The sequence below is a fragment of the Eumetopias jubatus genome, unplaced genomic scaffold (genome assembly GCF_037043125.1).
Source record: "Eumetopias jubatus isolate StellerSeaLion01/CBP00866 unplaced genomic scaffold, mEumJub1_p1.0 scaffold_8, whole genome shotgun sequence".
Classification (NCBI taxonomy): domain Eukaryota; kingdom Metazoa; phylum Chordata; class Mammalia; order Carnivora; family Otariidae; genus Eumetopias; species Eumetopias jubatus.
In genome coordinates, this window is record NW_028274814.1 from 51035630 (window position 1) to 51057533 (window position 21904).

A 21904-nucleotide genomic window follows, 5' to 3' on the forward strand; every position below is an offset into this window, starting at 1 on the left:
TGAGTTACTTTTTGTAACCATTTTGAGTTGTGAAGAAATTTCTAGATATGCTTAATTTTTTAATTATTAGACGTCCTTAATTTAAAACAATGCAGCTTTGGGTAAAAAAAAAGTTATCTCTTCTTTCAGTAGTTGACCAGGCATATGAGGATAAAGGAATTTGAAGAAAATGTATAGTTTCTTGTCTCCTGGCCTTAAAAACCCAACACAGAAAGTCTCAGTCATGTCCCACAGACTGTTGTTGTAGTCTCTTCAAGGGCTATTCTTTGCACAATATATTTTTTAAGTCAGTTGTTATGCTTTTAACAGTGATACGACTAATCATATTTCCTCTCTTTCCCACAAGAATAACTTAAGAGTCTTAATTTCAACATTAAAAAGATGACATAAAATATTTTAGAGAGAGATATAATAAATATTTGGAAATACCAAAATGAAGTCCTTGATCTGAATATGTGAATCTTTTAAAAGAGTTTGGCAACTTACTCTATTTATTATTCTATCTCTTTGGGATTTTTCTTTTTCTTTTCTTTCCTTTTCTTCTTCATTTTGTACATTCTGGAGGCTCTAGGCTCTGTTAAATATTTTCATGTGGCAGAGAGCCAGATTTCAATGGCTCTGAACTCAGCATGTTCTGTTGCTTAGCAACTACTTGTGAAGTCTTGTGGATGTAACTGAATTATAAATAGGGTTATGAGCAGAAGTGAAATTGAAATTGTAAAGACAGGCATACTCTTACCCCCCTCAGCTGAATCTCAGTAATTCTTTATGTAGAGTCAGTTTTTAGAAATCTGGTTTATAAAAATTAGTACTAACCCTATCAGGAAGACTTAAAAAGGGTTCTGTAGAGGTTTTGTTTATAATGACACATTTGAAAGCATGATTTTGATTATTAAAAATAATCTGTTTTGGAGAGATGATAGTTAATGGAAAATAAGAGAACTTCTAATTTTCATGGTCATTTGTATAGAAAGATATCCGTGCATTGTATTACTGCCGGCATTTCTCTTCCACATTTATATTAAAATCTACTTGAGGTAACACTTTAATCTTACAGGGTGTTTTTGTACTTTTAATCACATTGTTTCTTTAGAGTGTCTTAAAAATTGTCCTGTAATAGTGACCATGGTAGGCATTTGATAAATCTTGAATACATGAAAAAATCCAATCTACCTTTATAATTTCTCAGAACAAGACATTTTGGGGTGGAATTTATTAAAATTTTATTTAAGAATCAAAACTTGAAGGATCCTTTCAGGTTTTCTAATTTAATTTCTGTTTATTCCGGATGGAAAACTTTAGACCTAAAGGTGTTATTAAATGATTTATCTAAGCCAGCAGTCCCTGCACATATGTGTTTTTTCTGCGTTAGTCTCTCTTACTGATGCATATCTACCAGCTTTTTTTTTGCACTCATATTTCATTAGTTTATACAAAATTCAGTTGTATTCTATAACTTATAATAAAAATGTACAGCTAAATTCAGTAACAAGCACAACCAATATGAACAAGTTTAGGTGAGAACATGAGACCTCAGTGTATTTGTGGTCATCAGTAAACCAGAGAGAACATTGGTTCATTTGCTATGATGGTTAGGAGGAGAGAGGTTGAGAGAATTTCCAAAGTATAGTGTTTTTTGGTTAGATCTCTGCAGATTTTTTTTAGGTTCTAAAAGATAAACACAGTGATAATTCATGGTTTGGGGCGAAGGAACTCCATATTTTCTTAAATTACATCATGAACTGTTGATAATAACTTCTGACAGTCCAACCTGTGAAAGTAAGCTTCTTAGGAATATTTGCTAGAAACAAGTAGATTGTATTTTTATGCATCATTAGTGAGAAAAATTTTAGATTGGGAATGTAATTTTTCTTTGTTTGCTCCATGGGAGTGTGCTGGTCCATTCTGAGTTGTATGCCCAGGAGAGGTCTTGCCATCAAAAGCATAAAGTTTTTCTTAAATTCTAACTGAAGAAATATAGATGTGTAAAGATAGAGATTTGATCTTTTTCTGATCAGTCAAAAAAGGTGTGGTAAATATAATTCTAATGAGATCTGCAAGGAGGGATAACATATCAACAATATTGCTTTGCTATAGAAAAGAAAAATAATAGGTACAAAGAGGAATTTGAATTTTGCCTCAGGATATGAAAGAAGATTAGGGTTTTTCCTTTAGTTATGTTTGTTATTAAAACTACACTTTTGTACACATAGGCTAGGGCCCCACATCATCTGGCTGTCAGCTGACATTTTAAACTTCTTGAGGGAGAGGGCCAAGAGAAGGAGAAGAGAATGGAGAAGTGAAAGGTAAAGTTTCTGGAACTGTCGAAACTTCTCCAGGGCATTTTAGTTGCTGTACTAATTAATTAAAACTGAGGTGTCATTGATTATTCAGTATCCCCCAAAATTCAGATTGGTATGTGATAATATGTATGGCTATTTTGAATAATATCCTGCAGACATCATGCTTTTTCTGTTCTCTTGAAATAAAACTGGCGAATATAATAGTGCATTTTAAAAAAAAGTATTTTAGCTGCTTTAAGTAATATTTAAGAAAATATGAAGTGCTGAGATTTATATTTAAAATATTTGATTTATGTATCTAGAATTATAAAATAAATTTTCCCACTTTTCAGTGCCTTGATACTACATTTGACCCATTTGTTATGTTCTCCCACACTAATTGCAACTCATTGCTTTCCTTTGTGATGAGGATTATAGTTTATTAAGATAAGTAAGCAAGATTTATCTACATAAAAGATTTAAATTATCTTGAAGATGTGAATACAGTTGTAGTTAGATTTTGGATATCCAAGTCACATATGAGTACAACATTAAGAAAAATAAATAAGTCAATAAGCTCAGTTACTTTTCTACTCAGACCAGTGTTTAAAAGAATAGTATTTATGCTTTCAAAAGCTTGGTTAAACTTTATTTTAAAATCTAGCTATCTTTAAATGTTTAGATTAAAAGGATGTATTACTCAATTTGCTCATTTGATTTTATATTGCTCATGTTTCTCCATCCTTCCCTGGAGTTCTTTTTGTTCTTAAAACTGTTCTATGTTCTGATATGTTTTCAAAGGATCGTTTCTAGGCTTTACTTATGATTAAAATAAGTCCTTTACAAATAATTTTCAAAATTAAATATTTAGTATAGTATAAACTAAATTTTCTGGTATCAAATACATGAATTCACTTTTTATTTTGTATCACAAATAGTGACCAAAGAAAACATTTTAAAAGTAACTTGCCATTTCATTAAAATACATTGATGGAAAGTTTGATGTAAGAAATGCATAAAACATGTACTTTGATAAATAGCATTTGTTTTAATGTGGCTGTCTAACCAGCCTTTTATTTCAGCAGGAATAATTTTAATTTCTTGAAATTAAGAAGCTGTTTTTTTTTTTTTCTTTTTCTCCCCCCTTCCTCCCCCTTTATGACTTGGTTATTTCTTACTAGCCAACAGTCTTTGTAGTTACTGCATTAGACTGCACATTGTTTGTGATCTTTAGGAGTTAAAATGTACTACAGAGTAAATTTGTAATGTACAAAGAAACATGTATATTAAACACTGTTAGGTTGGAAAGTTTAGAATGATGAAATAGGTTTTGTTATCAGGAATAACAATAAGAAATGTTAGGCATTGTCAACTTCAGCATTATCCCACTTTAGGCAAAATTGAAAAATCAAAGATAGCAGTATTATATAGATTACAATATTACATGTTAATATAACTTTTACTTGACAAGAACAATAAGATAATTTGTTTTTCTCACTAACAGAAATTAAAGAAAAACAATTATTGAATGACTACTGTATGAAAGGCACTACTGTATGTTAGAACAAGTTTGTTTTAAAAAAGAATAAGGTGCAATCCCCACTCTATTTAGAGATCTGCTTTGATAAATTATTTAATCTTTGTATTTTTAATACACAGTAAATGGTTTTTTACCCGTAACTCAGAGTCCCAAATCATTTCAGGGAAAAAGTGATGGGAAAAAATGCAATGCTGTTCAGACTTTGATAGATTTTATAGAGCCTTGAATGTTTTAGAGCTGTGATTAAAATGCCTCATCATTCTCCTGAAGAAGAAAAGTGCTTAAACATGTACGTACATATACACACACACACACACACACACACACACACACACCTATATATAAATAAAATAATATGAACAATGACATGTAATTTGACGTGGCCCATAGTTTAGTGTTTATTTTTTCTTTAATTGCCATCTAGTAAGAAAAGATGCCAAATTACTATTTTAGATGATGAAATGCAAGACACATCTTTCCCCCAAGAAAATAAAGTTTTTGCTGATAGTTTTGCTTTTATCGTCACATCTATTCTGGGATTTATACTAGTGTATTCTATTTTTAGGCTGTTGCCAGGCAGATTTAAAATTTCTCCTTTTATGGTTGTCTAATTTCTAGCTTTCTGACTGGTTACATGAACCTGCTTTCTTTAGCCAACCACAGTGACTATGCAAACTGTATTTCAGTTTCTGTTGCTATGAGAGAACTGATAAGATGGCTGCAGGGGGCTCCCTTTGGGTATGTTCAGTATTGTAAAGAAGATTGTCATGATGTAGTAATAAGCAAAAGTAAATTCCTTTCAAAATGATACTTTATTTTTTGATATATGAAATCAAACTAAACAAATATTCTAAGGCTTGAAAAATGCCTCTCATGTCAGATTTGATTAATTTTAATGATGCTGTGTTTTGCATTTTTTCTGAGGCAGCATTGTGTGTAGGTGTGTATACATTGTTACTTTTTGTTAGTAAATAAGCATTCTGAGTCCCCAAAGAAAGGTTGTCCTCTGTGTGTACACCTGCTGTATGTGAACCTGCTAGCATGTTAGTGTACAATTCTGTCAAAAATATTGTAGGTTACTATTTTTGCCTCCTAAAAGGGTAATTTAGTTTTTTTCCCCTTAATTCTATTTATTGATTTGAGATATAGAGCACAGAGAGAGAAAGAACAAGCAGGGAGAGGGAGAGGGAGAAGCAGACTCCTCGCTGAGCAGGAAGCCCTATGTGGGGTTCGATCCCAGGACCCCTGAGATCATGACCTGAGCTGAAGGCAGACGCTTAACCAACTGAGCCACCCAGACGCCCTGTAATTTAGTTTTTAATTTAAGAATTATTTTAGATATTAGTTATATGTATATAGTTCCTCATTCTTTTAGCCAGTATTTACTAAGTGTGTACTATGTGCCAGACACTATATACTTATTAATATTGTATCAGAATACTTACTTTATTTCTCATTCTTTTGTTAAATTATCTCTGAAGCATATCATAATGATACCAGCATATTTTAAAATGTTTTCTGACAACAAAATTGTGGACACTTAAAATGTTTTAATCTTATACCAGACACATGAGATATGCCAAAGTGTTTTGTTAAACAATATATAAATATAGAAATTAAAGTCCATTTTAATAATTATTTCTAAAAAGGTGCATTTCAAGTATTGGAAAATGCAGTAATGGTGGCAAGACTATCATTTTGAATAAAGACAGTGTTGATAAAATGTGACAAGGCTTTATGTAACTCCAGAAAGTTCACTAAGTGTACCTCATTTTAAAACAAATCTGTCAACATTCATTACATATAAGGTTTTTTGGTTATAGTTCCAGTTTGTAATAGAAGCAAATGCTTCTGTTTTACTTAAGACTTTCTAGTTCTTTTGTTAACTTTCCGTGTGTAGAAGATTTAATTAATTTACATACATGGAGTGTTTATCCGCACCATGCTCAGTACTACTTAATTTTTTTTTGCTGATAAATTTTTATTTATTATTATTTTTTACCATATACGAGTATCTCATGCCCATTATCATCCTCTGAGATAAGCATACTAAAGAATTGTTCCATTTAGGACAGGGAAAAAGAATAACTCATTTATTTAAGCTTAGTGCAGGAGAATAAGGCTGCGGTTATTTTATGTATATTGCCTTTCATCACTGGTATGATTATAGATAATACTTCTTGGCCCAGAAATGTAAACTCCTTGAAGTATAACCCAACATTCAGTTCTCTTGATATCGTTGTTGTTTTGTCTGTATAGGAAGTGTGACCTAGTAAAGGAGTTAGGTAAAAACAACAACAACCACAACAAAAACTGTAGTTCTGCGATTTCTTTTTTTAAAGAACAGATTTGAGATGTAATTCATACACCATACAATTCACCTGTTTAAAGTGTACAGCCCAGTGGTTTTAAAAAATATTTACATAGTTGGGGGCCTGGGTGGCTCAGTCAGTTGGGTGCTGGGCTCTTGATTTTGGTTTAAGTCATGATCTCAGGGTCATGGGATGGAGCGCTCCGCGCTTGGCATAGAGTCTGAGATTCTCTCCCTCTCCCATTGTCCCTCTCCTCACTTGCGCAACTGCTCTCTTTCTCTTTCTTTCAAATGAAAAAAATCTTTTTTAAAATAAAGCTTTATTTAAAAATATTACTTATTTGAGAGAGAGAGGGAGATGGCGAGAGACATCATGAGCGGGGAGCAGGGAGCCTGACACCGGGCTTGGTCCTAGGACCCAAATATCATGACCTGAGCTGAAGGCAGAGGCTTAACAACTGAGCCACCCAGGAGTCCCTAAATAAATAAAATCTTAAAAAAATATTTTCAAAGTTTGCATCTATTACCACAATTAATTTTAGAACATTTTTATTGTCCTATAAAGAAATTCTGTACCCTTTAGCAGCCAGTTTTCATTTCCTCCCCCACTTCCCAACCCTAGGCAATCACTAATGTGCTTTCTGTCTTTACAGATTTGCCTATTCTGGACATTTCATAAATGGAATCATTCAATATGTAGCCTTTTGTGACAGGCTTCTTTTACTCATCATATTTTCAAGGTTCATTCATATTGTAACATTTATCAGTACTTTATTTCTTTTTATAGCCAAATAATATCTCATTGTATGGATATACCACATTTTATTTACCTATTAGTTGTTGGACATTTGGGTTATTTTGGCTATTATGAATGGTCACTTTGGCTATTATGAATAGTGTTCCTGTGAACATTTGTGTACAGGTTTTTGCATGGACATATGTTTTTATTTCTTTTGGGTATATAGCTAGGAGTGGAATTGTTAGATCTTATGCCAACTCTATGTTTAAAATGTCAAGGAACTGCTAGACTGTTTCCCAAAGCAGCTGCTTCATTTTACAGTTCCACTAGCATTGTATGAGGTTTCCAATTTCTCTGCATCCTTGCTAACACTTGTTATATTCTCTCTTTGATCATAGCCATCTTTCTGTGTATATGGTGTTATTTCATTATGGTTTTGATTTGCATTTCTCTGATGACTAATGATAATAAACATCTTTTCATGTTTATTTTGTATTGGTGTATCTTAGAGAAATATCAAGTACTTTGCTCATTGTTAAATTTTTTTTTTATTAGTGAGTTGTAAGAGTTTTTGTATGTTCTAGTAGTTACAAGTCTCTTATGAGGTACCTTATTTGCAGATACTTCCTCCCATTGTGTGAGTTGTTTCACTTTTTTGATGTGTCATTTGCAGCATAAAAGTTTTAAGTTTTGATGGAAGTCCAGTTAATTTTTTTTTTCTTTTCATTGCTTGTTCTCTTTGGGTCATATATAAGAAACTATTGCCTATTCTAAGATTTATATCTGTGTTTTCTTTTAAGATTTAAAACTTTTAGTTCTTAAATTTAGGTTTTTGAACCATCTGAAGTGAATTTTTATATATGGTATGAGAGGAAGTGTCTGAATTCATTCTTTTGCATGTGGCTATCTAGTAATCCCAACAATATTTGTTGAAAATACTATTCTTTCTTCATTGAATGGTCTTGGCACCCTTGTCAAATATTAGTTGACTGCAAATAAATATGAGGATTTATTTCTTGACTGAGAGATCTATTCCATTGATTTATGTGTCTGTCCTTTTTGCTGGGAATACCACACTGACAAGATTACTGTAGCTTTGTAGTAAGTTTTGAAAATAGGAAGAATGAGTTTTTCATTTGGGCTATTTTGGGTCCCTTCCTTGCATTTCCATATGAATTTTAGGATCAGTTTGTCAGTTTCTGCAAAGAAGAAAGCTGGAATTTTAATAGGGATTACCTTGAATCAGTAGATAAATTTTGAGTGTTGGCATCTTAATATTAAGCCTTTTGATTCAGGAGTATGAATTGTCTTCGTGTTTATTTAGGTCTTCTTTAATTTCCTCAATATTTTATAGTTTTTCAGAGAATGAAGTTTTATACTTTTTGTTAAGTTTGTTATTTTTGATGCTATTGTAAATATAATTGTTTTTTAAATTTCACTTTTGAATTGTTCATTGCATCTGTATAGAAATGCAATAGATTTTATATATTGATCTTGTATCTTGCAACCTCCTAAACTCATTTACCAGTTCTCATGATTTTTTAATGGATTCTTAACAATTTTCCATATACGAGATTTTGTCACTGAACATAGAGATAGCTTTACTTTGTTCTTTTCAAGTTAGATGACTTTATTTCATTTTCTTTCCTAATTACCAGGGCTAGAACCTCTAGTCAGTGCTGAGTAGAAGTGGTAAGAGCAAGCATTTTGTTTTGTTCCTGACCTTAGGGCAAAAGCTTTCCATCTTTCACTATTAAGTATGATGTTAGTTGTGGGCTTTTCCTAAATTCCCTTTATAAGGCTGAGGAAATTCCCTTATAGTTTGTTGAGTGAATTCTATTATTTGCTAAGATGACTTATGGATAAGTTACTTTTAAAAGATAATTGAATATTTAGGATCCTGCTGGTAGTATTGTTGTGGCTAATATATGAACTAGTGTGCACGTTGGGTAAAATTAAGAGTCTGCTCTCAGATTGCATTACTCTGTGGATAGTCTTTAGGAATTATATTGAATGATTTCTCCATTTTCAAAGAGATAGAGAAGAAAATTGTGGCAAATACCATATACAGTTTACTCTTGAACAATGTGGTTGATAGGGCGCTGATCCCTAATGCAGTAAAAAATCTGTATATAACTTTTGACTTCCCCAAAACTTAAATATTAATAGTCTGTTTATTGACTGGAAGCTTTTCTGATAACATAAACAGTCAATGACCACGTATTTTATATGTTATGTATATCATATACTGTATTTTTATAGTAAAGCTAGAGAAAAGGAATTAAATCATAAGGAAAAGAAAATAAATTTACAGTACTATACTCTAAAAATTTGCATATGAATGGACCTGTACAGTTCACACCTATGTTATTCAAGGATCATCTGTTGTTTATTTATTGCTTAACATTCTGAGAAAATAGAGCACCCCTTGGTAGCGAAATTTAAAGGATGAAATGTATAAGAAGGGCAATCAATGCTAATGAAAATAACTTTGTAATGAATTGGGTGTCTGGTTGACCTTACCAAGCTAAAATTACTGTGTAAAGAAATGCATGATAGCAGCATGGTTATTGATGTATTCATTCAGATCATATGTAAACATGAATTGATGTAAGTTGTCACTTAAATAAATGAGAAAAGAATATGACTTGGTATAGTGTCTGACATGTAATTGCCCCTTGATAAGTGTCAGTGTCTTTTTCTCCCTTTAGGTTGTTTAGTTAACAAACAGGGGAATTTATAATGTAGAAAATGTATAAGGCATGCCTAAAAATAATAAACATCAAATTCAAGATTATGCTTAATTTTGTGTTAAGGAGTTGGGGATGGGGAAGGAGGAGCATGCTGGCTGGTAGTGTTATACTGAGGGCTTTGTTTTTTATTTCTAGTTGTTTTGTTTCTTATTTGGGTGATGGTACACACATGGTCATTATATTTTGCATGTTCACTGTATTTTATAATGAAAACTGAATTATAAAAGAGCATCAGTATAGCTAGACATTTGTAAAATAATATAAACTTTGAGCTAGAATGGAATTTAGCAAGCGTCTGATCTCAGTTTTACACTTGAGATGAAATCTAGAGAGTTAGGGTGATTTATCCTATCTTGACTGTTAGCTAATGTTAGAACAGACATTGAGTAGACCCAGTTTTGTTAGTTTAGAAATCCTTGGTAGGCCAAGCTTTTTATAATTATGTATTTTTAAAGCATGTTAGATTATATGATATTTCACCATTTTTCTTTCTTCGTGTAAGGAGATTACGTATTTATGCCTTTTGCCATGCGACATGAAGTGTTTTCTGATGGTTGCTTTTTACTTCTCCACCCCCTTAATGTCTAATGTGGCTTTAACCAATAGACTGTGAGTGAAAGTGGTGTATACTGTGTCTAAGAGATAGCTTTAAAACCCTGGTATGTTGTATCATTCTGTCATTGTGGTCTTTTCCCTTTGCCACAAGACCTAAATTTGGGGTGAGGGTGCTGCTCCTCAGCCAATGACCTAGAAAGAAGAAGAATATTATTAGCCAGTAAGATTTTGAGGATGTGGGTTGCTGCCCCAATATTATTTAGTGAAAGCTGGCTAATAAACAGAAAGTAAGCTTTCACTCTTTCTCCTTAGGTTGGGTCACTAAGAAAAGTTAGAGCTGTTTCCTAGCATTTGAAGGATTTACATCTTTCAACTTTTTATAAATCATTCTGGGTGTTTTAATTCACCCAAGCCAATTGTGAAAAATACATTTGGACAGCTGGTTTAAATTCCTGAAGAAATTAATACATGGACTTCTGTAACTTCACTATTACCTGCATAGGTGGTAGAGTTTGGTAAGTGGGCCAAGCTAGTGGATAGGGCCCTGATGAATAAGGTAACTGGCTAATTTTCTAAGGGGGTGTAATTTGATAAATGTATTTTAAAATTGCAGTTGTTGGATCAGGTCAATTAGTTTTAATTTGCCTATATAACAGAATGATCCCCAAAATACACTTGGAAAAGGGATTTTGGGGCATCTTGCATTTTTTCATGTAGACTACTCTAGAATTTCTCAAAAATAGCCGTGAATGTAACAAGTTAGACTGTAGTGACCATTTTGGTTTTGATGTAACCAAAATTGCAAGAGAATGATTTGATCCTGTTTGTCCAAGGAATTGTTGATAAAGCAAACTCCCTGTTTCCTTTGTTGATTATTTTTTTAAAATTTAGTTGGGAGATACTTCATTTTGATACTCCAGCTGGTATCTGTAGGTTGATGACAGGTAGAAGGGATTCTTTGTTAAGGTGTCAAATATTATGATCACTTAATACTTAATGAGTGTTAGATAACAGATTTCACCAATTAATATTTTTTTAAAGATTTTAGGATAGCTGTTGAAGGTGTTTTTATGCAATTGAGAGAAGAACGATAACATTAGTAGAACTAAAGAATTGTGAACTACAGGGGATTGTGGATCCTAAAGTAAATATTGTGCTTTGTAAGTGACTGGGAGAGAAAACCTATAGAAAGCAAGAGAATATGGGAACATGATGAAAATCTTTTTGGGATTTTAAACAGAAGTAGTGAGAGTAGTGATTATATTTTACTGAAGTTTTAGAAAAATAATTATTAACAGAGATGTATCCAGTATTTAAGATAAAAATTTAGCAAGTCTTTATACTAAATTTGTGCAGATAAGTATCAAAGTGGATGGAGCATTTCATTATCAGGTTTACCAGTCTCAATGGGTAGTGAACAGTAAGGCAGATTTAAATATTTATTGTGCAACACACTGCATATTCTTCCTGATTTTATTTTCAGGACTGTTACAGAATTCTCAAGTAAAATTTGGGTGTGTGAAATAAAATCACACTTCTCAATGGAGAATGGATTCTTAAAGAATCAAGTAGCAGAGTTGTGTTTCTTTAGGAATCGTGAGCATAAAGTGATTATTTAAGAGTAAGCTATTATTAGTCCTATTGACCAATATTTATTTAAGCCATTTAATGAAAACTCAAATTTGAATAAAAATTATTTCCAGCATCCCATTATTCAGAATAATGTTATACTAATGCCAGTTAACAGCATGAGTGTACTTGGAGTGCTTGTGTCAAAGATAGAAATGTCAAGTCCACTTAAATGGCTTTGCTTCCTATTTTGCAAGTTTGTGCTAAGTTTCATTTTTAAGTACACTTCATCAGGTATCCATAACTTTGAATTAGGGTAGTGTTTGTGTGTGTCTGCGTTGTTTTGACTTAACAACCCAGGTACTTCCTATTGTTTTGTTCACTGTTCTTGGAAAGCAGTAGTACAAACCCTTGTTTATTCATCAGAGAAACCGTACAGTAGACTTACTGAAACTATAAATCTGGGAGTATATTGTATGTTTCCATTTCATCAAATATGTTTCAGTATAATCCTTCACCTTTATTTTCACACTGTTTGGATTCTTGGTAGAGTACTTGCCCTCATCTGCTTCCCTTGTTGCTGGGCAAGTTTTGTGATGCTGATATCTGATTGGTTTCAGACAACTACGGCTTTGAGCCAATCAGACAGTGAATTTCAGTTCTCTCACAGGATGAAGCACTGAAGCAGCTGCTGATTTATTTTTCCTATGGGGAGATTATATAAACTAAGAGTATGGCTGCAGCAAGCTCCCTCTTGGGTATGTTCGAAAAATTACAAGGTTCATCTGTAACTGAAAGAGAAAAAAATGAGGTTTATTTTTAAAACTTGTTTACTAAGAAAATCTGATAGGTAGTGAATTTTAGAAAAAAATATTCAGATGACAGATTTCCTATTTTTTAAAAATAATTTTATGTTTAAAGGACTGCAGAGTGATGTAGTATAGGAAAAATTTCCCTTCAGTTTACATGAATATTTACTGTTGTAATGCACACATTAGCTTTATTGCTTCAAAAGGGGAGAGCTCATAACCTGCTGTGAAAGGCAGTTAGGGAGAAAAAGATGTAATAATTGTACTTACAACACTTAATATAGATTGTCAAGAGTCAGGCATTTTAATTTCATTAGATGAATCAAATAAGTCAGTTCGGTGCAGTAGACAACAGAACACTTTATGATGCTATCTGTAGTAAACCTTTGGGTCCAGAATACTATTAATTTTTGGAATCAGAAATCTGTAACAATAGTGATAGGTGGGTATGAAAATAATCTTATTTGGATTTAAGGTATTGCTGAATTTTTAGTTACAAATGTTTTATAAATGTTAAGCATTGTGGATTTTTTTAAAAAATATACATTTGAATTTTGCGGATTCTTACCCATGGGGAGAGAAGTGTATTCTTACTATGTATTGTCCATGTTTGACTCATTCTCCAGTTAGGAAATTGATTTATATTTTTGGACACATTCATGGACATTTAAAGGAAGATAAATTGAAATAGCATAAAAGGTGTAAATTTTTATTTATTTATGTGATATATTAAATGTGTATCATATGGATTTAGATTTTATGCATTTATGTTCTAGATTACTTATATTAGACAAAGAACCTCACTAATGTATTGCGGATCCAGGTTTTAACTATGTTTCTCTGACCTTATTGTCTGTCTCCTGTTGCTGGGCAGGAATCAGAATGCTGGCTACTGATTGGCTGAGTTTGTGAGCAGCTCTTGAACAGCCACTTAAATTCTTGAGTTTTTTGAGCAGGCAGATTGTAGGCTAAGACATTACAGCTTTTGGTAATACTTCCCTTTGTTGTTTCATAGCTATGATCTCTTTGCTAGAAAAAAAGAATAAAAGTTGTAGGCGGAGGGGGGATGAAGCAGAGAAGAAAATAATGTTTTCACTTAAAAAAGGAAGAGGTTCATTGGGCTTTCCTTAAAAATAATTTACCAAAAATTTGAAAAAAATTCGAAGCTATAGAAACTTATTAGCAGGTATCTGTATCCTTCTTGGTTATTTAAATATAATTTCCTATGGTAAAGGTGAAAAACCCTTTTTATGTTGTAGAAAAAGATTTTATTAGGGATGGTATTGTCTCAGAGTTCTTGAAATCTGAATATATAGAATAGGGACCTAAAAACAGTTTTTGACTATCTTCTTCATGAAAAAATATTTTCTAGAGAAAGTTCATCACGTTTTACACATTTACTTCTAGATATGGCAGACATTTTCTACTATAAAATATAAATTTTTTTCCTGTAAAAATGAATTACAGTCATATGAAAGCTTCATGATTCTAGTGTTGCAACCTAAAAAAGTAGTTTTTCTTTTGTAGAATAGTTTTGTGAATGGCATCTCAGTTCCAGATGACGTATTTAAAATGATCCTTAGAAATGTATTGTTCCGGTAGTACAGGCATGGAGACTTGTTTGCAGGTAACACACCCTTTTCTAATGTGTATCTTTCTTAAATATACTTTCCTTATGCAAAATAGATTTTTAAAAAGTTCCTGCTGATTGGTTTGCACAGATATGGCTGAACTAGTTTGAACTGGTTGTTCATGTTACTTCCTTATGCTTTGTCTGTTTTTCATTATACTTAGAACCCATAAAAAATGTGGTAAATGGCTGTAGTGTGCTCCCTTGTGGGTATAGATGGTAGTTATTTTGTAATTCTTTGTACAGTACTTTATCAATTACCGAATTGAATGGCAATTTAATTTGTAAAACCAGCTTGCTTGGCTAATATTTATTTTTATTAAATGTTATTTGGTGGTGGCAGTTTAACTTTAAATGTGATGTTTGCATGTTGGATTTTCAAACTTATCTACAAAATACCAGAAGTAAAGAGAAATTTGTCTCAAGATTCTCTAATTTATGTCTAAAAACATTCTTAATACACGTAGACAATTATGATAACATTATTGAGTGTTTATAGGTTCTAAGTCCTTAATGTATAGAATCTCATTTAATCATGACTACAACTTCTGTGGCAGGTACTGATAATGATATTCCCTTTTTAAGATAGCTGAAACTAATGTTAGGAAACTTGCCCAGTGTTATTATATATATAGTAAATACATGGGAGAGCTGGAATTTGAATCCATGTTTCTGTCTGTAGAATTTATGTTCTTTTTTTTTTTTTAAGATTTTATTTATTTATTTGTCAGAGAGAGAGAGAGAGCGTGTGTACAAGCAGAGAGAAGAGGAGGCAGAGGGAGCCGAGCAAGGAGCTCAGTGCTGGACTTGATCTCAGGACCCTGGGATCGACCTGAGCCAAAGACAGATGTTTAACTGACTGAGCCACCCAGGTGTCCTGCAGGATTTATGTTCTTAAAGGTGTTACTGAAAATTATGAAAATATACTTTTTTTTAGAGGATGCTTCCTATTAATGCAACTGTCAGTAACTGTCAGCTTCCATATAACAGCTGAGAAATGGGGACATTATGAGGTCAGAGTCCAAAAGAATTACAGTTCAGTATTTAAAAATATTTAAAAGGTAATCATATTCCTTATGCTATAAATTTAATTATTTTCTGTCTTTGGAGTCAGCAAGAAAATGTGACTACAAAATTTGCATTGCATCTTCTTAAAAATTTTCAGTTAGTATGAGTTTGGAATGGATAGTGGGTGGGAAAAATCTTGAAGGTTAAATGGTAGACTGTAATGAATAACCCTTAAAATAGTGCCTATGATAATTCTGCATTGAAGTTTCTGTTCAATTGAAAGGTAAGTTTTCTGAATAGTTTTACTGGGTTCCGTAATTAAAAGGCTAGGAAGAATAAGAAATATAAGTAATTGGCCTAAAGTGAGCAAATGAATGCGGAATGTACCACAGTCTAGAAGTACTGTAACAAAGTGGTAGGTTTTCAAGCTGTATTGGCCTCTAGCAAATAGGCTAGGCCATTGTTTTATGTCTTTCAGTCAAAAAGAACAATGGAACACCAGAATCAGACCTCTAATTGAACACGTTGGGTTTATTACTTGTTGCAGTGAGGAAGAATGCTCACCGTGGGTAAACTCTGAAGCACATCAGTCAGTAAGAGGATATTAGAAAGACACATAACATAGGATTTGGGTTTAGTATTGGGTTATTTGAGGGAGGGTTTGAGGAAATAGAGCCTTACTCTGGATTGGGTGCTCTCAGAAAGTGGGGGCAATTCTGTGCTTTGTTATCTCAATAAATCTTATCTGTAAGGAGGACAGACTACAGTGAGGATAAAACTGTGATTTATTATTTTTTTTAAAAAGTAGCCGTCACTCATTTAGTCAGAGAGAGAGGTTTGATATTTCATAGTTGCACAGTGACCTTGTCTAATTTGAATGTTGAGGTGATTTTATGTTCAGAACAACATGGCTTAGCTGTAAGTATCAAGTCGATTTATAACAACGAAATCTAGCTGTGAGCCTCAGATTAAGTTCCCAGGTGTCAGAGGCTGCTTCCCCCCCACCCCCCGGCTCTCCAGCTAAAGCAAGTGTATCCAACCATCATTCCTACAGGTAATGGTGATGATGAGTAAATATCCAGTGTGAAAACAATTTTCTTCCTGTATATCTTCATCTGTAAAAGACTTCTGTTTTATTCCATTATAGACTGGTGACATTGTTTTCTCCAGGACAAAGTCCTTGCATCTTTTGCTTGCCTTACTGCACTGGCTAGATGTTTACAGAAATGGTAATAGGGAACATCCTTGTGTTGGTTCTGATCTTACTTCACCGTTAAGTATGACATCTGTAGTTTTCTTTGTAGATAACTTTTATTACATTTGTTCTCTTCTTAGTTTTCTGAGAGTTTTAATTATGAGTCAGTATTGAATTTTGTCAAATGAGTGTTATGTATCTGTTGAGATGATCTCATGTTTATTTTCACCCTTTATTCTGTTTATGCAGTGAATTTTGAATTCATTGCTTATATTTTATGTATGTATGTATGTATTTAAATAGGGAATTTACTGTCTTGTAGTTCTATATGCTAGAAGTCTGAAATCAAGGTGATCCAGGGCCATGAAGGAACTAAGGAAGGGCCTGTTTCAGACCTCTCTGCTAGCTGTGACTTGTGACAGCCAAACTCCAGTTTTTACATGGCTCTCTGTGTGCATATTTTTATCCAAATTTTTCCCTTTTTGGGCAACCCATCGGGACCCCTCTTACTCTTGAGAGCTTTTTCTGTATCTTCACTTAATAGACTTCTATTGCTTTACTAAAAAAAATTTTCCCCCTTTTTATAAGGATACCTATCATAATGGGTTAGGGCCCACCCTAATGACGTTATTTTATCTTTATCTCTGCAAAGACTCTAATTAAATAAGGTCACATTTTGAGGTGTTGGGGCTTAGGGTTCTAATATATTTTTATCACATGGACACCTTGATTCAATCTGAAATAAAGCCATTATGACTCATGACTCACTTATAACCTGCATTGCTTGTTTTTTTTTTTTTAGTATGAAACCAACCTTGTATTTTTTTAATGAGCTTCACACAGTCATAATATATACCTTTTTAAGGAACTTTTAAATAACTGACATGTGAAAGAATATATCATAATGGAAATTACTAAATATTTTAAAAGCAACAATGAAGATATAACGCATCAAAATATGAGATGCAGCTAAAGCAACCTTCAAAGGGAAATTTATAGCTTTATGTGTATTGCAAAAGAGGAAAGAGAAAATTAATGATTAATGTTTAGCATGATGCAGAACTGCCAGACTTTTCCAGAGCAGCTGCACCATTTTATAATCCCACCAGCATTGATTGTGTGATTGTCTCCTTACCAATACTCATTATTCTCTTTGATTATAGCCATCCTGGTGTGTATGAAGTGTTATCTCATTGCAGTTTGATTTACATCTCTCTGATGACTAGTAATGTTGAGCATCTTTTCATTTTTAGTGTTTATTGGCATTGGTTTATTGACAATTTATATATCTTTTAGAGAAATGTCTATTCAATTCTTTGTCCGTTTTTTAAAAAAGATTTATTTATTTTAGAGAGAGAGCAAGCGAGTCTGTGCTCCCTTGAGCAGGGGTGGGTGGGGAGAAGTGGAGGGAAAGGGAGAGGGAGAGAATCTCAAGCAGACTCTCCGCTGAGCACTGACTCCCTGACTCCCTGCTGAGTGTGGAGCCCGCCATTGGGCTCTATCCCACAACCCTGAGATCATGACCTGAGCTGAAATCAAGAGTCAGACTGAGCCACCCAGGTCCCCCATTACTTTGTCCACTTATAAATAGGGTTATTTTTGTTATTATTTAGTTGTAATAGTATTTTATTTTTTAGATGCATGTCTCTTAGATAAATTATTTGCAGATACATGATTTGCAGCTGTATCCTGTCATGTGAATTGTCTTAGCAATTTTTTGATGGTAATCTTTTTTAAATATGTTACAGTACTGTTAATCTAGATGTGCCTGGTTGCAAATGTAATCTTTCCTTGTGTGTTTCTTAATTTTCCTTATCTGTATACCTCTTTTCCATTCCTCTACTGTTTTTGGTCTCTCATAGTTTTGTTTTTCTTTGTCAACTTTTTTGCTGCATATGCTTATGTGTCTCCTCCAGATTCTGACTTCATTAGCTTGCTGAGAATTAAAACTAGAAACTACTCACTTTTTCCTTTTTTTTCTCTTCTTCCTTCCTTTCCTTCCTTTCTTCAGCTCCGTCCCTTCCTTCCTTCCTTCCTTTCTTTCTTTCTTTCTTTCTTTCTTTCTTTCTTTCTTTCTTTCTTTCTTTCCTTCCTTCCTTCCTTCCTTCCTTCCTTCCTTCCTTCCTTCTTTCTTTCTTTCTTTCTTTCTTTCTTTCTCTTTCTTTTTTTCTTTTTCTTTCTTTCTTTCTTTCTTTCTTTCTTTCTTTCTTTCTTTCTTTCTTTCGTATGAATGGCCTTAATTGTTTGCAATGGGAAGTGGAAGAAGAGGGGATATGACAGTTCCAGCGCCAACGATAGCTCTAAAGACCTACTCTTGCTGTCCCTGCCCAAAAAGCTAGTCACTTTTTTTACCTCACCTTCCTGATAATTGATCTATGGTTTGTACCTGTCATCAATTTTATATTACACAAATCCAGTTAATATGAAAATTAACACATAGCAAGGATTATTACGCTTTCTATATGTCATTATTTCAAAATTACGTAAGGGGCTGCTTACCTATAAGATCAGTTTGCAGTTCATCTATGATTAGGTGGCTTCTGTTTCAATTACTAAACTCACTCTCTTTCTCTTTTTAAAGATTCAAAATGGATAGTATAGAAGAACCTCAGAAAAAAGTCTTTAAGGCTCGAAAAACAATGAGAGTGAGTGACCGTCAGCAACTTGAAGCAGTGTACAAGGTCAAAGAAGAACTGTTGAAAGCTGATGTCAAGCTGTTAAATGGCAACCATGAAAATGGAGATTTGGACCCAACCTCACCTTTGGAAAATATGGATTATATTAATGACAAGGAAGAGGTGAATGGCATTGAAGAGCTTTGTTTTGATGCTGAAAAAAGTAAATCAGAATGGAAAGAAACCTCTTGTACCTTAAATGTTAATATAAAAAACAAGCAGGATGATGATTTAAAGCATGAACCTTTATCTCCTAATAGTATAGCTCCTGAACTAGTCTGTAAACTGACTGCTGAACCAGCTCCTGATGAGCCAGCCTCTGTTGAGCTGGCTGTGGGAGATCCAGCTTCTGGAGATTCAGCCCCTGAAGATCTGGCCTCTGAAGTATTAACCTCTGGTGATTCCGCCTCTGGTGATCCCGCCTCTGGTGATCCCGCCTCTGGTGATCCTGCCTCTGGTGAAATAGTTTCTAGTGAAACAGTCTCCAGTGAACCTTTCTCTGGTGAATTGGTCTCTGGTGAATCGGTCCCTGATGAATCAGTCTCTGGTGAACCAAACTCCAGTGATCCAGCCTCTGGTGATTCAGCTTCTGCTGATCTGTCCTCTGGAGCACTGGCCTCTGATGATCCAGCCTCTGGTGATCCGGCTTCTGGTGATCCAGCCTCTGGTGATCAAACCTCCGGTGATCTGGCCTCTGATGAACCCACTTCTGATGAACTGACTTCTGAATCAGCTTTTCATCCTGCCTTTGAACCAAGTTCTGTACCAGTCTGTGAACCTGTTCCTGAAACTGACAGTACAGAGCCTAGTAGCAATAAAGGTGATGATTTTCTTGAAAAAAATGGGGATGATGAAAAGTTAGACCAGATTTTCTCAGTTGATGAGAAAAATAAAGCTAATAGTAGTACCGATGCTGATGAAGAAACCCTGGAAACAGATGATACAGTTATTTGTTCAGATCTACCTCCTGAAAATGAAAAGAAGGCAAGGGAAGATGCTGTCACAGAACCTGCTCTTGGAGAGGAGGCTATATCTAGCAGTATGGAAATTGACCAAAGTGAAAAGAATGAAGGTGAAAATTCTGCAGACCTTGCAGAAACCATTAGTGAAAATGTTATAAAAGACGACAAAAATGAGATTATCTTGGAAAATACAGATTCTATGGAGACAGATGAAATTATTCCTATTTTGGAAAAGCTTGCACCTGCTGAAGACGAACTTACTTGCTTTTCTAAAACTTCTCTTCTTCCAATTGATGAGACAAATCCAGATTTGGAAGAGAAGATGGAAGGTTCTTTTGGTTCACCATCTAAACAAGAAAGCAGTGAGAGTTTGCCAAAAGAAGCCTTTTTGGTCCTCTCTGATGAAGAGGATCTTGCTGGTGAAAAAGATGAATCTGAAGTTGTATCACAAAATGAAACATGCTCTCCAGGTTAGCATATTACTTGTTTTAAAGATTTTGATTAGGTTTAATAAACTGCTTAATAAAGCATTGTTACAATGTTTAAATTTTTTTTAGTTGCTGAGGAAGTTGAGAATGATGTGACTGGAATGATCTCTAAACTTCATAGAATCTTAACAGAATTTAGCAACGTTGTTTGAGCAACATTGTGTTAATTGATAAGAAGGGAGTTAAAATAATTGGAAAATATGGCCTTTGTCCTTAAGGGGCTTATGGTCTAGACATAGAGAGATAAGCTGGACCATTGATCAAAGTCCTAACAATTGTTCTTGCTATCACTTAGCAACCAAATAACTTAGAATGTAAAAGCCTACTGGTTTAAATTATTTGCTTCAAGTGTAACAAATCACATTTTACAATTAATTTTCCCAGTGAAATATGATTCCTTTAATATTCTTTGTTATAGAATGACACCACCGTTGCTAGAATCCAGAAACCCTGAAGACTGATAATCTATCTGATAAAGATTTCATCCATTTGCTTCCTCGGGCTTCTTGATTCTCTCCCCCCCCCACCCCCGCCATCTTCTGAATGATCTCTCTGTAACTTAATTCTCTTTTGATTGTGTTCTTCTCTTTTGTTGGATCCCTGTTACTTTTAGATTAATTCCAAACTCTTTAAATAAAAGGAATATAAACTTCTTAGTTTGTTCAAAAGCCTGTCTTTCCATCTCTTCTGTTATTCCTGGAGAAAAAGGAAAGAATGAGAAAAATCCTATTTTGCTTTCGTGGTCAAACTCAAACATGATTTCTATTTGAAATTTTGTGAACTCTTTTCAGAGTGACATTGATATCTTTATGTTCTTATTGTATCACCATTCCCTTAGCCTTAAAACTCTGAGAGGAGTGACCTTGTAGTATGAAACACAGCATTTGGTTTCTAATTTGTTCAAAAGAAATAAGAGACAGGCCTAGGAGACACAGGGATGTTTTTTCCCACAATATATTGGAGGCAAAGATTTTTTTTCTCACTAGGTTTTCAGAGAGGATTTATTCATTATTAAAGCTATATTGAGAGACAGGCTAAGCTGTTTTGGTTCTGGGGATTTAAAGATAAAATTTAGTACTTGCCCTCAGGATGCAGACAGTTGTAGGACATTAAATACAAGGCTGTGAACACACTAATAATGTGAAATTGATATTCTGGGAGTATAGAGAAGGGTAACTTTATGAAAACATAGATGTATTTAGGAACGTACTTTCTGTTCACTATCTGTATAACATAGGGTTTTAGTGAGGATAATCCCTTTTAATTGTAGCTCCATCCTACTTGCTCAGGCCAAAATCTTGGAGCCATTCTTATTTTTTTCTTTATATCCTATATCTTACTAGTTTATCAGGAAATCCTCTTGGCTCTGCCTTCAGAGTAGATTTAGA

General features: G+C 33.7%; 1 protein-coding gene across 3 annotated transcripts in view; it reads left to right on the top strand.

Annotated features, from left to right (window-relative positions):
- ATF7IP (activating transcription factor 7 interacting protein) overlaps positions 1–21904 on the top strand; it is a 123781-nt gene that overhangs the window by 34333 nt on the left and 67544 nt on the right. For all 3 annotated transcript variants that reach the window (XM_028119683.2, XM_028119682.2, XM_028119681.2), the window contains exon 2: positions 18973–20498. In XM_028119683.2, the coding sequence (XP_027975484.1) occupies positions 18980–20498 (1519 nt within the window). In that variant the 5' untranslated portion in view covers positions 18973–18979. The remainder of the gene's footprint in view (positions 1–18972; positions 20499–21904) is intronic.